At 39.0% G+C, this 17,712-nt stretch overlaps 1 protein-coding gene and 1 pseudogene across 6 annotated transcripts in view; one reads left to right on the forward strand and one right to left on the reverse strand.

Moving 5' to 3' along the window:
• The window catches only part of CPLANE1 (ciliogenesis and planar polarity effector complex subunit 1), a 142,527-nt gene that overhangs the window by 102,657 nt on the left and 22,158 nt on the right, over nt 1–17,712 (forward strand). For all 6 annotated transcript variants that reach the window (XM_055245869.2, XM_055245870.2, XM_063619556.1 and 3 more), the window contains 3 exons: nt 3,789–3,959; nt 6,906–6,936; nt 7,428–7,556. In XM_055245869.2, the coding sequence (XP_055101844.1) occupies nt 3,789–3,959; nt 6,906–6,936; nt 7,428–7,556 (331 nt within the window). The remainder of the gene's footprint in view (nt 1–3,788; nt 3,960–6,905; nt 6,937–7,427; nt 7,557–17,712) is intronic.
• Nucleotides 16,387–16,676, reverse strand: LOC129465066 (ribosomal biogenesis factor-like; annotated as a pseudogene).

Consider the following 17,712-nt stretch of genomic DNA (forward strand, 5'->3'; position numbering starts at 1 on the left):
GAACCCAAGAGGCAGAGCTTGCAGTGAGCCAAGATCATGCCACTGCACTCCAGCCTGGGCAACAGAGCGAGACTCCGTCTCAAAAAAAAGCAAAACAAAAGCTTTTTAATTATTACAGTTGGAACCCAGGTAAGATCTATAAGTGGACATTGGTTGATGGCTTATAAGTCTCTTAACTTCTGGGTTCCTTCTCTCCTTTTTCTTCCTTGAAGTTTTCTTTGTTGAAGAAACAAGATGTTTGTTCTGAAGTGTTTTTCAGAGTCTGAGTTTTGCTAATGGAGTCTCTGTGATGTCATTTAATGTGTTGTTTTCTCCTCTGTATTTCTTGTAAATTGGATATCCCTTTACTTTCAGGCTGTTTGATTATGTTGTAGTTGTGTCCAGCATGTACCTAGATTTCATTCCTTTAAATAATTAGCAGCAAGCATAATCAGTGTTCATTTATTATATTTACTGATATATTTGTGCTTATTTCTAATATCTTATTTCATGGTTTTTTTGCCATTTTTTTGCTTTACTTTTGTCCTTCTTTTTTGCTTTTATTGGATGGAGTTTTTTATATTCTCTCTTTCCTGCTGTATTGATTCAGAAATTATACGTTTGATTTTTAGTTTTTAGTGGTTATTCTTGAATTTTTAACATTCATAGGTAAGTTAAGATTTAAGGTGAAGTTGGACATGGTGGTGCATACCTGTAGTCCCAGCTATTTGGGAGGCTGAGGTGGGAGGATCACTTGAGCCCAAGAATTAAAGGTTGTGGTATGCTATCATCACACCTGTGAATAGCCACTGCACTCCAGCCTGAGCAACATAGTGAGACACCGTCTCTTAAAATTTTTTTCGTTTTAAATTAAGGTGAATATAACTACCTCCCAAACAATATAAGGACTTTAGACCTTTTTAGCACTGATTTGTTCCCTCCATCTTCTCTGATACTGTTTTTTTGTTTGTTTGTTTTTGAGACGGAGTCTCATACTGTGGCCCAGGCTGCAGAGTGCAGTGGTGTGATCTCAGCTCACTGCAACCACTGCCTCCTAGGTTCAAGCAATTATCCTGCCTCAGCCTCCCGAGTAACTGGGACTACAGGTGCACACCACCACACCCAGCTAATTTTTTCTATTTTTAGTAGAGATGGGGTTTCACCATGTTGGCCAGGATGGTCTCAATCTCTTGACCTTGTGATCTACCCGCCTCAGCCTCCCAAAGTGCTGGGATTACAGGCGTGAGCCACCATGCCCGGCCTCTGATAACCGTTTTCAAATATTTTAGATCTACTCTGTTTTTAACCCTCCCATTTAGTTCCCCTTGCCTTTTATTTTTTAAGTCAGTGCTTAGTTAAGATTTCTCAACGTTTGTCATTTTCTTTGCCAACAATTACTTCATTTTAAAATTTCTAATTTTTTTTTTTTTTTGAGACAGAGTCTTGCTCTGTCACCCAGGCTGGAGTGCAGTGGTGCTATCTTGGCTCACTGCAAACTCCGCCTCCCGGGTTCACGCCATTCTCCTGCCTCAGCCTCCTGAGTAGCTGGGACTACAGGTGCCTGCCACCGCGCCTGGCTAATTTTTTGTATTTTTAGTAGAGACTTGGTTTCACCGTGTTAGCCAGGATGGTCTTGATCTGACCTCGTTATCCGCCTGCCTCGGCCTCCCAGAGTGCTGGGATTACAGGCGTGAGCCACTGCGCCCGGCCTAAAATTTCTAATTTAAATAATGTAAATATGTAGGCAACAAAGGTATAAAACCAAAACAAGTTTCATGATACCTTTTATTGCCTGAGATGCTCTCTGATATTTTCTCTTCTCTGCTATTGTTGCCCACAGTTGCTTCTTGAATCCACTTCTTTTTTTTTTTTTAGACAAAGTCTCACTCTGTTGGAGTGTTGGAGTGCAGTGGCGCGATCTTGGCTCACTGCAGCCTCGTCCTCCAGAGTTCAAGCAATTCTCTGCCTCAGCCTCCCGAGTAGCTGGGACTACAGGCGCCTGCCACCATGCCCGGCTAATTTTTTGTATTTTTAGTAGAGACAGGGTTTCACTGTGTTAGCCAGGATGGTCTCAATCTCCTGATCTCGTGATCCACCCACCTCGGCCTCCCAAAGTGCTGGGATTACAAGCGTGAGCCACCGTGCCTGGCCATATTTCTTTTATTTACCTTATATCGGAGTAGGAATGATTCTTTAGTTTTAAGATTTAACTCTGGGGACTTTTCACTCATAATATTTTGAAGTACTGCTTCCTCCCCATTTTTTCTTTTCTCTCTAAAACACCTAATAGAGGCATGTTGGACCTTCTCACTCTGTTCCTTATATCTTTTTTTTTTTTTTTTTTTTTTTTTGAGACAGAGTTTTGCTCTTGTTGTCCAGGCTGGAGTGCAATGGCGCAATCTCGGCTCACCACATTCCCTGCCTCGCGGGTTCAAGTGATTCTCCTGCCTCAGCCTTCCAAGTAGCTGCGATTACAGGCATGTGCCACCACCCCTGGCAATTTTTTTGTATTTTTGGTAGAGACAGGGTTTCTCCATTTTGGTCAGGCTGGTCTCGAACTCCTGACCTCAGGTGATCCGCCCACCTCGGCCTCCCAAAGTGCTGGGATTACAGGTGTGGGCCACTGTGCCTGGCCTCCTTATCTCTTTTAACCTCTTCTGCATAATTTCCTCCCTTTATCAGTGCTTCACTCAGGACGATTTCCTCAGATCTGTCTTCTAGTTTTCTAATTCTCTTTTTTGCTATGTCTTTGCTGTTTTAGCTATTCATTATGATTTTAATTTTGGTGGCTACATTTAATATCTAGTAGTTGTATTTATTTCTTTTTCAAATCTATCTGCTCTTTGGATGTCCTGTCCTGTTTTTTTATTGCTGTTCCTGTGCTTTATCTGTTTCATAATTTTAGTCATGTTTTATGACTAACCTTTTCTGATTGTTGTATTTCATATGTGCACATTATCAGTTGTTGAATCTGCATACTGACTCTCTTTCATGGTTGGTTGTTCCTTTGTGTGATTTGTAATTTTTTATCATGGGCTTATCATTAGTGGAAGTTCTGCTAGATTATATGTTTGTCTTTGGAGTAGTTTTGCATTTGCTTTTTGCTATCATTGAAGTAGGAAAAAATTGGAACACATTTTAGTATACATTTCTTCACTTGGGGTTGCTGTACTGTATTGATGGTAGAAATTCAGACCCTGTTCATGCTTGTGGCAAGTCAGGGGTTTTGATTTCTCAAAGGTGACTTTTATTTTTCTCTCAGCTGCTGTCCATGCAGATAGAAAACTTATTTGCTGTTTCACCAGGGGAGAGATTTTCTTATTCCTATTTTATGGACAAAGCTGTCCTTCAGTGCTCTAAGATATATGAAGGTAGCTCAGTTTTTCCCTCATTGCAGTCTACAGAACCACATCTCCTATTCCTCAGTAGACTATCCCAGCATCATTGCCCACTTACTGCTCCAGCTTTGAGTTCCTTTTTCTTTTCTGGCACCAGGGGATTTCTCTGTTTGGAAAGATTGGTCGTATATTAAAATTTTTTTTTTTGTAATTTAGCATGTCTGTGTTTTTATGGAAGGGCATAGGCCTGTGTACTTCAGCTCAGTCTAATAAATTTTGTTTATTTACTATGGGAGAGCTTTAACTTCAATTTTTTTATTAAATTTATTATACAGTAGAAAGCTATTAGCATAATATGTGACAAACTTCTAATATCTGTGTTGCCAGTTGGAAATAGTGGCAATTGTCTTTTCCATGTGATCTTTTTTTCTCTACTATTTTATTTTAATTGTAATATATACTCTGGATTAGTGCGTTTTTTGACCCATGTGGATGAAGAAGATCAGAGTGACAAAAAGGAGACTTCACAACCTGAATTTTCAATAACAAAAAATTATTCGGGTCAGAAAACCTGTGTGTTTCCTACTGCCGATTCAGCTATCAGCCTTTCCAGTTCCAGTGATCAGAATACTACTTCTCCTGGTATTGTTCTTTACTTTTTCATTTACACATACTCTTATTCTCCATTATAATGTTACCGAACATGATTTACTGGGAATACAGTTATGAAAGGTTTGTGAAGTCATTTTGTAATATTTATTTTAGGGGAAGGAAAGTTAAAACTTTTGCTAGTCACATGAAGAACTGTGACATCTTGTCACCTTCATAAGACATACTGCAATCATGTATCATATCTTGGTGTAACTTATTAATATGAAATATATAGCAACTGGAATTACTATAATAGTTGATTTTTACAAAAATTGAAAAATTAAAACTCTTCCAATTATAAGAACTTTGAATTTTAATTTGAAAACAAAATAGTAGCCATCATTTCTTGAGCCTCTACCATGTGCCAGACATCACTGTTTTATATGCATAGATTCTGGTTTAAGCCTGATCTATGAGGTGTAGACACTATTATTATCCCCATTTTACAGTTGAGGAGATTGAGATTTAGAAGGATTTAGTGCCACTTTTTGTTTTATTTTGTCTGGAGGTAGCAATTAAAACTGCTATCCTTTAGTCCTAATGAATACATTTTGTCCTATGAATAATAGAACATAGTAAATACATCAGTTCAATCACTGACAGTGGCTTGGAAATATTTTTTTTTCTCTCAGTTATTGATGGTCAATTAAAACGATTTTACTGAGTGTTTAATATATGTTCTATTACCATTATTAAAGTGATATAAACGGTAAAAATGCTATTTTAAATGGCATTACTGTTACTTAAATAAAAGAAAAGCTATTAAGAAGCTGACTTTAAATCTTGTAATTATTTTCTCAGTTCTTTCTAGATGCCATGTGTATTTTAGTCATCAAAATATGGGGATAATAATTTCCACTTCACAGAGTTGTGAAGACTGAGTATCATATATAAAGCATCTGAGAATCTTGTTTTATTTTCTTGGTCACTGATAGCTTTTCTCTTCTCTTCTCTAGGGAGGATTGACAAATGAGGTTAAACAGGACTCATATGGCTAGACGGTAGAGGGTTCTAATTATATCTGAGAAGTTTACACTCCATTTTATACTTGGGAACATGGGAGAATTCCAAGCAGAGAAGTAAAACGAGGTGGTTTTGAGGAAAAATAGAATGGAGGCATAGAGACCACTGAGGAGGCTACTAAAATCTGACCTGGGAAATAATGAGAGCCTGGCTAGTGTTGTGGGAAAGAAATAGAAGAAACGAGACATTTTGAATTAGTAACTGATGGTACTCAGTGACTAGGTGGGTAAAAGAGGAGGAGAGGGGGAACATGGTTGTTTAGTGTTGCCAGAGTCTAAGGCAAAGGTAAAACTAGGTCTGATGTCAAAGTCTAGACTCCAGTCTTTTGGCTTCCCTGGGCCACATTGGAAGAAGAATTGTCTTGGGCCACACATAAAATACACTAACACTAACAATAGCTGATGAGCTAGAAAAAAAAAAAAAAGTCCATGCATAAATCTCATAATGTTTTAAGAACGTTTACTTGGTAATAAACAGGTACTGTGGCCGTGGGTTAGTGATCCTGGGTTACTAATAAGAGAAAGGGCAACTTGTTACTTACCAACCTTTGATGACAAACACTTCAACCTTTAACCCAAGAGGTCACCATCTTCACTAATCTCACCTACTTCCCCATATGCAGCCCAGTCGTTATTGGAAGAGAATCCTTCAAGCTTTTTTCATGAATAGGCCAGCAGAGGCCTCTCAAATACTGATAGAAAGTGTCTCTTTAATGGACCTCCTCTTTCCTGAGTACATAGGATTAATATGTTTTTCTACCTAGCAAAATCTATAAGGGGTAGTACTGTTACTATTACGCTAATCTTAGATTTATGTGAAGTATTTCTCTCTTAGTTAAATTGAATTAGTTGCTCTTAAGAACCCACAAATGCCCAGATTCTGAGAACAAAAATAAAATCCTTGATTTGGAGGTTAATAAATTAAATAGAACAATATGTTTTCAAGAAAACAGGTATTTCATATTAAAACCATGTGAATGTGTAAGTCTTAGGGACAGATTTGGTTTATCTCAAGATAATAAAATCTTAAGGAATATTTTTTGAGAAGAGATGTCGGAACACTTTTCCCTATATGAATTCAGTTCTGTTTTTAGAATTAAACATATAGAAGAATTAAACATTTAGAATGAAACATATAGAAGATTGAATAGATTAAGTGTTTTTCTCTGAAGACATATAGTTAATACTGGACAAGAGTTAAAAATTATATTTTGGGTCACATTCTTACAGGTAAATTGCTTCTTGGATTTAAATAAGTTATTTTGTAAAATATATTACTTTCAGATCACCAGAGATTTGTTTTTTGTTTGTGTATATTTTATAAAGTAAATTGCACTCCAGTACTCTAAACTGTGTACTAAGCAAAGAAGGGTTGTACCTTCTGACATATTATACTGAGTACTCAGGATAGAAAAAGTAATAATCTTATACCGGCTGGGTGCGATGGCCCATGCCTGTAATTCCAGCACTTTGGGAGGCCAAGGCAGGCGAATCACTTGAGCTTAGGAGTTCGAGACTAGCCTGGGCAACATAGCAAGACCCCACCTTTACAAAAAATACAAAAATTAGCCTGCATTGCGGCACACACCTGTAATCCCAGCCATTCAGGAGGTTAAGGTGGGAGGTTTGCTTGAGCCCAGAGGAAGAGGTTGTAGTGTGCCATGACCATGTCCCTGCACTTAGCCTGGGTGACAGAGTGAGACATGGTCTCAAAAAATATGTGGACAGTATTCACTATCAGATAGCGTATTCAGGAGGAGGATAAATATGCTGTAAATATATATCTATAAACCAATTTGGAGGTTTAAAAGTATTTTAATTTAATTTCTGGTTATATAATTTCTAAATTAGATTAACAATTGAAAGCAAAAAAAAAAAACCCCGAAATTTTTATTAATAATGATTTTTTTTTTAGGTATGAATAGCAATGATGAATTATGTGAGAGGTAAATATCTTAAAAGTTAATTCAGAATTTTCCTTAAAGTTGGGTGTAGATAGTGAAAATTTTGTTCATATGTGTGTGAATTTTTACATTATATATATCTGTGGTTTAAAGGAATATAAGTTTTCATTGGGTATGGAATATTTTTAAGAAATTGAGGATTGTTATATCCCTTACTGTTTTAGCACAAGTAGTTAGAATTCAATAGACTATATTTACTACATTTTCTTATATAAATATGGATTAAATTTAAACAGGCAGAATCTATAGAGGTTTTCTTATGGACCATATGTTTCCTTTTTAAAGAAAATCTACCAAGTCATTACTTTTTGTTGATTAGTCTTTTTCACTGAGAGATACTAGAATTACAGAAATAGAAGGAACAGTAGATATGTTTATCATTTTGTGTTCATTTGTTACATGTTTATTTTTGCTTAATGTAATTAAGTTGTAGATACTGATTTATATTTCTTAAATTACATTTGCAAATGAAGTGTTTCAGTACATCCGCTCCACATGACTGGATTGACTGATATTGCAGACATTATTGAAGACCTTTTAACTAAAGACGGAGTTTCCAGTGAAGAACTTGGCTTAACAGAACAAGCTATGGGCACCTCCAGGTAATCATTGAATAATTCATTTTTAACCTGTTTAAAATGCCTCTCATTCAAGAATGTTCAAAACTTGTCATATTTTAATGTGATTTTTATGAAACAAATCTGAAGCTTAGAATAGATTATTTTCTTCATGTTTTGTTATGTATATGTGTTGTTCTTCCCCTTTCCCTAACAATATATAGTATATAACTGTATCCTGTGAGTTTTCCCAAGAATCACTCTAAGTACAACATACATTTAATCCTGTCTCTTACTAGAAGTAATTAATGATTAGTTCATAGCACTTTACCCTAAAATTAACCCTTAGAATACATTTTAAATAGGCTTTCTGATCTATCATGCAAATGGAAAACAAAAAAGATCCGGGGCTGCTGTTTTTATGTCAGATAAAACAGACTTTAAACCAACAGCAGTAAAAAAGGACAAAGAAAGGGACATAATGATAAAGAGTTCAATTCAACAAGAAGACTTAACTATCCTAAATATATAAGCATTCAACATTGGAGCACTTAGACTCATAAAATAAGTACTTATAGACCTATGAAACTATTTAGGCAACCACATAGAAATAGTGGGGGACTCAACACCCCACTGACAAAGTTGGACATATCATCAAAGCAGAAAACTAACAAATTCTAGAATTAAATTAGACACTTGATCAATTGAACCTAATAAACATCTGCAGAATGCTCCACCCATCAACCACAGAATATACATTCTTTTCATCGGCACATGGAATATACTCCAAGATCGACCAAATGCTTGACCTTAAAGCAAGTCTCAATAAATTTAAAAAAAAAAACCCTGAAATCTGACTGATATGGTTTGGCTGTGTCCCCATCTAAATCTCATCTTGAATTGTAGTTCCCATAATTCCCACGTGTCATGGGAGGGAACAGGTGGAGATAATTGAATCATGGGGACAGTTTGCCCCTTCCTGTTCTCATGCTAGTAAGTGAGTTCTCACAAGAACTGATGGTATTATAAGGGGCTTCCCCCTTCAGTGGGCACTCATTCTTCTCCTTCCTGCCATCATGTGAAGAAGGATGTGTTTGCTTCCCCTTCTGCCATGATTGTAAGTTTCCTGAGGCCTCCTCAGCCATGCTGAACTGTGAGTTAATTACACCTCTTTCCTTTATAAATTGTTCAGTCTCAGGTATGTCTTATTTAGCAGTGTAAGAACAGACTAATATAGTAAATTGGTACTGCAGAGAGTGGGGTGCTACTGTAAAAATACCTGAAAATGTGGAAGTGACTTTGGAACTGGTAACAGGCAGAGATTGGAACAGTTTGTAGGGCTCAGAAGAAGACAGGAAGATGTGGGAAAGTTTGGAACTTCCTAGAGACTTGTTGCATGGCTTTGACCAAAAGCCTGATAGCAATATGGACAATAAGGTCCAGGCTGAGGTGATCTCAGATGGAGAAGAGGAACTTGTTGGGAACTGGAGAAGGTGATTCTTATTATGTTTTAGCAAAGAGACTGGTGGCATTTTGCCTTTGTCCTAGAGATTTGTGGAACTTTGAACTTGAGAGAGATTATTTAGGGTATCTGGTGGAAGAAATTTCTAAGTGGCAAAGCATTCAAGAGGAAGCAGAGCATGAAAGTTTGGAAAATTTGCAGCCTGACAGTGCAATATAAAAGAAAAACTCATTTTCTGGGGAGAAATTCAAGCTCACTGCAGAAATTTCCACAAATAATGAGAAGCCAAATATTAGTCACCAAGACCATGGGGAAAATATCTCCAGGGCATGTCAGAGACCTTCATGGCAGCCCCTCCCATCACAGGCCCAGAGGCCTAGGAGGGAAAAATGGTTTCCTGGGCCAGGCCCAGGCCCTCCTTGCTGTGTGCAGCCTAGGGACTTGGTGCCCTGCATCCTATCCTCTCTAGCTGTGGCTAGAAGGCACCAAGATGCAGCTCGGGCTGTGGCTTCAGAAGGTGCAAGCCCCAAGCCTTGGCAGCCTCCACGTAGTGTTGAGCTTGTGGGTGAATAGAAGTCAAGAATTGAAGTTTGGGAACCTCCTTGTAGATTTCAGAGGATGTATGGAAACGCCAGGCAGAAGTTTGTTGCAAGGGCATAGCTCTCATGGAGAACCTCTGCTAGGGCAGTGTGGGAGGGAAATGTGGGGTTGGAGCCCCCACACAGATTCCCTTCTGGGGCACTGCCTAGGGGAGCTGTGAGAAGAGGGCTATCGTCCTTCAGACCCCAGAATGGTAGATTTACCGACAGCTTGCACCATGTGCCTGGAGAAGTCACAGACAATGCCGGCTGTGAAAGCAGCTGGGACAGAGGACTGTACCCTTCAAAGCCACAGGGACAGAGCTGTCCAAGACCATGGGAACCCACCTCTTGCATCAGCATGACCTGGATGTGAGACATGGAGTCAAAGAAGATCATTTTGGAACTTTAAGGTTTAAGGACTGCCCTATTGGATTTTGGACTTGTATGAGGCTGATAGCCCCTTTGTTTTGGCTAATTTCTCCTGTTTGGACCGGGTATTTTTACCCAATGCCTGTACCTCCATTGTATCAAGGAAGTAACTAACTTGCTTTTGATTTTACAGGCAGAAGGGACTTGCGTTGTCTCAGATGAGACTTTGGACTTGGACTTTTGAGTTAATGGTAGAATGAGTTAAGACTTTGGGGGACTGTTGGAAGGACGTGATTGTGTTTTGAATTATGAGGACATGAGATTTGGAAGGGGCCGGGACAGAATGATATGGTCTTGATTGTTTCATCATCCACATCTCATCTTGAATTGTAGTTCCCGTAATCCCCACATGTTGGTGGAGATAATTTAATCATGGAGGTGGTTCGCCCCATCCTGTTCTCGTGATAGTAAAAACACTATTTCATGAGATCTGATGGGTTTTTTGTTGTTTTTTTGAGATGGAGTCTCGCTCTGTTGCCAGGCTAGAATGCCGTGGTGCGATCTCAGCTTGCTGCAACCTCTGACTCCGTGGATCAAGTTATTCCTGCCTCAGCCTCCTGAGTAGCTGGGATTACAGGCACGTGCCACCACGTCCAGCTAATTTTTATATTTTTAGTAGAGACAAGGTTTCACTATGTTGGCCAGGATGGTCTCAATCTCCTGACCTTGTGATCCACCCACCTCAACTTCCCAAAGTGCTGGGATTACAGGTGTGAGCCACTGCACCTGGCCGATCTAATGGTTTTGTAAGGGACTTTCCCCTTTGCTGGGCACTCATTCTTCTCCTTCCTGCCCCCATGTGGAGAAGGACATGTTTGCTTCCCCTTCCGTCATGATTATAAGTTTCTTGAGGCCTCCCCAGCCATGCTTAACTGTGAGTTAATTAAACCTCTTTCCTTTATAAATTATCCAGTCTCAGGTATGTCTTTATTAGCAGTGAGAGAACAGACTAATACACATACCAACCATACTTTCAGATCATAGAGGCATAAAAATAGAAATCAATACCAAGAAGACCTCTCAAAACCACACTATTACATGGAAGTTAAACAACTTGCTCCTGAATGACTTTTAGGTAAACAATGAAATTAAGGCGAAAATCAGAAAATTATTTGAAATACATGAAAATGAAGACACGACATACCAAAATCTCGGGATGCAGCAAAAGCAACATTGAGAGGAAAATTTAGAGGCTGGGCACGGTGGCCCACATTTGTAATCCCAGCACTTTGGGAGGCTGAGGCGGGCGGATCACCTGAGGTTGGGAGTTGGAGACCAGCCTGACCAACATGGAGAAACCCCATCTCTACTAAAAATACAAAATTAGCTGGGCATGGTGGCACATGCCTGTAATCCCAGCTACTCGGGAGGCTGAGGCAGGAGAATCACTTGAACCTGGGAGGCAGAGGTTGTGGTGAGCCAAGATCACGCCATTGCACTCCAGCCTGGGCAACAAGAGCAAAACTCTTTCTCAAAAAAAAAAAAAAAAAAAGTGGGCCAGGGGCGGTGGCTCACGCCTGTAATCCCAGCACTTTGGGAGGCCGAGGCGGGCAGATCACGAGGTCAGGAGATCGAGACCATCCTAGCTAACATGGTGAAACCCCGTCTCTACTAAAAATAGAAAAAATTATCCGGGCATGGTGGTGGGCGCCTGTAGTCCCAGCTGCTTGGGAGGCTGAGGCAGGAGAATGGCATGAACTTGAGAGGCGGAGCTTGCAGTGAGCTGAGATTGTGCCACTGCACTCCAGCCTGGGTGACAGAGCAAGACTCCGTCTCAAAAAAAAAAAAAAAAAAAAAAAGTGGAAAGTTTATAGCACTAAACACCTACATCAAAAAGTTAGAATGATTTCAAATTAGTAATCTAACATCACACCTAGAGAACTAGAAAAACAGAACAAATTAACCCCAGAGCTAGCAAAAGAAAATAAGTAACTAAAATCAGAGCAGAAGTGAACAAAATCGAGAACCAAAAATCCATACAAAGAATCAACAATACCAAAAGTTGGTTATTAGAAAGGATAAACTAGATTGATGGACCACTAGCTACATTAACAAAGAAAAAAAGAGAGAAGATCCAAATAAGCACAATTAGAAAACAACAAAGGTGACATTACAACCGATCCCACAGAAATACAAAAGATCCTCAGAGACTATTATGAACACCTGTATGCACAAAGTAGAAAATCTAGAGGAAATGGATAAATTCCTGGAAACACACAACCCCCCAACATTGAATCAGGAAGAAACTTGAAACCCTGAACAGACCAATATGAAGTCCTGAAATGGAATCAGGAATAAAAAACCCACCAACCAATAAAAGCCCCAGACCAGATGGATTCACAGCCAAATTCTGCCAAACATAAAAGAACTGGTGGGAATTCTACTGAAACTCTTTTAAAAAATCAAGGAGGGCAGACTCCTCCCGAATCATTCTATGAAGGTGGCATCACCCTGATACCAAAACCTGGCAAAGACCCAAGGGAAAAAGAAAACTACAGGCCAACATCCCTGATGAATATAGAAGCAAAAATCTTCAACAAAATATAGTAAACCGAAAGCAGCACATCAAATTGTGATTGTTAATTCACCATAATCAAGTAGGCCTCATTTCTAGGATGCAAGATTGGTTCAACATACACAAATCAATAAATGTGATTAATAGCCATTTATGACAAACCCACAGCCAACGTCTTACTGAATGGGCAAAAGCTGGAAGCATTCACCTTAAGAACTCGTACAAGACAAGAATGCTCAATCTTACCACTTCTATTTAATATAGTACTGGAAGTCCTAGCCAGAGGAGTCAGGTAAGAGAAATAAATGCAAGGCATCCAAATAGGAAAATAAGAATTCAGATTATCTCTTTTCTATGACAGTATGATTCTATACCTAGAAAACCTAAAGACTCCTCCAAAAGCCTCCTAGAACTGACAAATGACTTCAGTAAAGTTTCAGGATACAACATCAATGTACGAAAAATCAGTAGCATTTCTATGCACCAGTAACATTCAAGCTGAGAACCAAAGCAAGAATGTAGTCCCATTTACAACAGACACACACAAATACACACACACACACACGCACACACACACACATCTCTAACCAAAGAGGTGAGAGATCTCAGCAAGGAGAACTACAAAACACTTCTGAAAGAAATCGCAGGTGACATAAAAAAATGGAAAACATCCCATGCTCACAGAAGAATCAATATCCTTAAAATGACCATACTGCCCAAAGCAATCTATAGATTCAACACTATTTCTTTCAAGCTACCAATATCATTTTAAACAGAATTAAAAAAAAAAACCATTCTAAAATTCATATGGAACCAAAACAGGGTCCGAATGGCCAAAGCAATCCTGAGCAAAAAGAGCAAAGCCAGAAGCATCATGTTACCTGCCTTCAAATTATACAAGGTTACAGTAACCAAAACAGCATGGTACTGGTACAAAGATGGACATACAGACCAATGGAACAGAATAGAGAACTCAGAAATAAAGTTGCACACCTACAGCCATCTGATCTTTGACAAAGTTGACAAAAATTAGGGGGAAAGGCAGGGGAAATGACTCCCTGTAAAGGTTGTGAGAGAGCTGGTTAGCCATACGCAGAAGAATGAAACTGGACCCCTACCTTTCACCGTATACAAAAATTAACACAAGATGCATAAAACATTTAAATATAAGACCTCAAACCATAAGAGTCCTAGAAGAAACTTAGGAAATACCGTTCTGGACACTGGCCTTGGGAAAGAATTTATGACTAAGTTCTCAAGAGCAGTTGTAACAAAAACAAAAATTGACAAGTGGGATGTAATTAAAGAGCTTCTGCACAGCAAAATAATCAACAGAGTAAACAGACAACCTACAGAATGGGAGAAAATATTCACAACCTTTGCATCCAACAATGATCTAATATGCAGAATCTATAAAGAACTTGAACAATTGGGCTGGGTGCGGTGGCTCATGCCTGTAATCCCAGCACTTTGGGAGGCTGAGGCGGGCGGATCAAAGAAAGTCAGTGGGAAGAAAGTCAGTGAAAGAAGGCAGTCACAGTAGTTCTTATATTTATAAGTGAAGGACAAGGAATTAGATGTAGCTAGAGTTTGTGCATTAGAAGGGGAAGGTGAGACTAGCTGAGTGTGAAGACCAGAGGGAATCACTGAGTTCAACATATTGACATGCAATAGGGTGTGGTAGAAAGGGCTGTTTTTCTTTTCATTTTGCTTCAGGGGAAAACCGAAGAGTCAAGAGATTGAGACCCTCCTGGCTAACCCGGTGAAACCCCGTCTCTACTGAAAAATACAAAAAAATTAGCTGGGCGTGGTGGCGGGCGCCTGTAGTCCCAGCTACTCAGGAGGCTGAGGCAGGAGAATGGCGTGAACCCGAGAGGTGGAGCTTGCAGTGAGCCAAGATTGCGCCATTGCACTCCAGCCTGGGCGACAGAGCAAGACTCTGTCTCAAAAAAAAAAAAAACTTGAACGGTTGAATAAGCAAAGAACAACTAGATTAAAAAGTGGGCAAAGACATTACAAACACTTCTCGAAGTCATTTTGTTCTCAAAAGAAGTTGTTATTGAACTTATAAGACCTCATTATTTTATGGTAACAATATTTTTCTATTACCAGAAAATATTGTACAAAAAAGGAAAAAGGATTCCACTAATTTCTATGTAATTATTTTAATTTCTATTATTCCATGTATGTGCTGTATTATATATAACCATATATATATATATATTTTTTTTTTTTTTTTTGGAGACGGAGTCTTGCTCTGTCACCCAGGCTGGAGTGCAGTGGTGCGATCTTGGCTCACTGCAAGCTCCGCCTCCTGGGTTCACGCCGTTCTCCTGCCTCAGCCTCTCCGAGTAGCTGGGACTACAGGCCCCCGCCACCACGCTGAGCTAATTTTTTTGTATTTTTAGTAGAGACGGAGTTTCACCGTGGTCTCAATCTCCTGACCTCATGATCCGCCCGCCTCGGCCTCCCAAAGTGCTGGGATTACAAGCGTGAGCCACGGCTCCCGGCCTATATAACCTTATATTAAGACCATGTTAAACGCTAACTTCCTTAGCTAATGCATTTAGTTACCTTCAGTTGTTTTGTTAGGTTAATGATCATGTTAACAATAGTCTATTAAATGTCAATAATTAGAATAAAAATTAAATATTGACTGGATGCAGTAGCTCACACCTGTAATCTCAGCACTTTTGAGGCTGAGGTGGGAGGATCATTTGAGCTCAGGAGTTTGAGACCAGCCTGGGCAATGTAGCAAAACCTCATCTCTATAAAAAATATTTGGCCTGGCACAGTGGCTCATGCCTATAATCCTAGCACTTTGGGAGGCTGAGGCGGGCGGATCAGGAGGTCAGGAGTTCGAGACCAGCCTGTCCAACATGATGAAACCCCGTCTCTACTGAAAATACAAAAAATTAGCCGGGTGCGGTAGTGGGCACCTGTAATCCCATCTACTTGGGAGGCTGAGACAGGAGAATCGCTTGAACCTGGGAGGTGGAGGTTGCAGTGAGCCAAGATCATGCCACTGCACTCCAACCTGGGTGACAAGAGCGGAACTCCATCTCAAAAAAAAATTTTACTAAAAAGAAATTAAATATGGTTTCTGCTCTTGGAGATAGAGCTCTAAGACCAAGTTATATCAGTGTTTATGGGAGCTCAGGGGAAGAAAGTCAGTGAAAGAAGGCAATCACAGTAGTTCTTATATTTGTAAGTGAAGGACAAGGAATTAGATGTAGCTAGAGTTTGTGCATTAGAAGGGGAAGGTGAGACTAGCTGAGTGTGAAGACCAGAGGGAATCACCGAGTTCAACATATTGACACGCAGTAGGGTGTGGTAGAAAGGGCTGTTTTTCTTTTCATTTTGCTTCAGGGGAAAACCGATTTAATATCTACCAAGCTCCCCATCCCCCAAGTAACTGCATTCTGCGATTTCAACTTTTCTTTCAATTCTGAATCCTGTTTTCTCCACTTATAAAAGGAAAGTTATCAAAAACAAAGGAAGGTTATCAAAAACAAAATACATTGGCAAAGTACTCATCACTTCTTCAACTTACATTTTTACTGCCATGAAACTATTTCTGTATGTTCTTCTATCCAGACAGACATTCACTGCGGCCTATAATGTGAAAGATGTAAGCAAGGATATATATCTGTTTCAGTGAACAGATTTGGTGAAGTGCCTTCTGTTTTAGCACTTTAAGTTTATCCATTTTGTTGACTTCTGACATTCCATTTTTCCTAGATTGGAGGAAAGATCTGTTTATGCAGTTTGTTTTTAAAATGTGCCAATGCCTGCACATTAAGATTTTTAAAAATAAAATTGTATAAAACATATAATGTATTGGTCTTTTTGGGGGAATTGGATGCATCACCATTGTATTACACTGTATCACAACTGTATTACAGCTTCATCAACATTAACTGATTTGCTTTCATGACGTTTCTGAGGAATTGGTTCTTTTTGCAGAGGTTCAAGAGAAAGGGCTTTTGATAAGTTGTCTAGTTCCTTTTGTATATTTACAAATGCTTTATTAACATTGTTAACTTTTCATCATTCATAATATTTATTTTAAGATTAGTAGTAACTGGCTTTGCTTTGTTTTTAGCCTTAAAGTTGTTTTGGCTGACCATGTGAAATACATTCCTGGACTTCTACCCCCTTTATTTGTTCTTGTCCATTGTCTTTGATACTCACATGCAGGTTCTTTTTTTTAAAATTAATTTCCTTAGGTTTTGGGGGAACAAGTGGCATTTGGTTACATGAGTAAGTTCTTCAGTGATGATTTGTGAGATTTTGGTGCACTCATCAACCTGAACAGTATATACTGTACCCAATTTGTAGTCTTTATTCCTCACCCACCTCCCACCCTTTCTGCCAAGTCCCTGAAGTTCATTGTTATCATTCTTATGCCTTTGCCTCCTCATAGCTTGTGAGTGAAAGCATACAATGTTTGGTTTTCCATTCCTGAGTTATTTCACTTAGGATAATGGTCTCCAATGCCATCCAGGTTGCTGCGAATGCCATTATTTCATTCCTTTTTATGGCTGAATAGTATGACATGGTGTATATGTGTACCACAATTTCTTTATCCACTCATTGCTTGATGGGCATTTGGGCTGGTTCCGTATTTTTGCAGTTGCGAATTGTGCTGCTATAAACATGCGTGTGCAAGTATCTTTTTCATATAATGACTTATTTTCCTCCGGGTAGATACCCAGTAGTGGGATTGCTGGATCAAATGGTAGTTCTACTTTTAGTTCTTTAAGGAATATCCACACTGTTTTCCATAGTGGTTGTACTAGTTTACATTCCCACCAGCAGTGTAAAAATGTTCCCTTTTAACCACATCCCTGCCAACATCTATTATTTTTTGATGTTTTGATTATGTCCCTTCTTGCAGAAGATGATATTGCATTGTGGTTTTTTATTTGCATTTCCCTGATCATTAGTGATGCTGAGCATTTTTTCATATGTTTGTTGGCCATTTGTATATCTTCTTTTGTGAATTGTCTCTTCATGCCTTAACTCTATTGTTTTGATGGAATTTTTTTTCTTGCTTATTTGTTTGAGTTCCTCGTATATTCTGGATATTAGTTCTTTGTCGGATGTATAGATTGTGAAGATTTTCTCTCACTCTGTGTTGTCTGTTTACTCTGCTGATTGTTTCTTTTGCTGTGCAGAAACTTTTTAGTTTAAGTTCCACCTATTTATCAT

The sequence above is a fragment of the Symphalangus syndactylus genome, chromosome 16 (assembly GCF_028878055.3).
Source record: "Symphalangus syndactylus isolate Jambi chromosome 16, NHGRI_mSymSyn1-v2.1_pri, whole genome shotgun sequence".
In the NCBI taxonomy this organism is placed as follows: Eukaryota; Metazoa; Chordata; class Mammalia; order Primates; family Hylobatidae; genus Symphalangus; species Symphalangus syndactylus.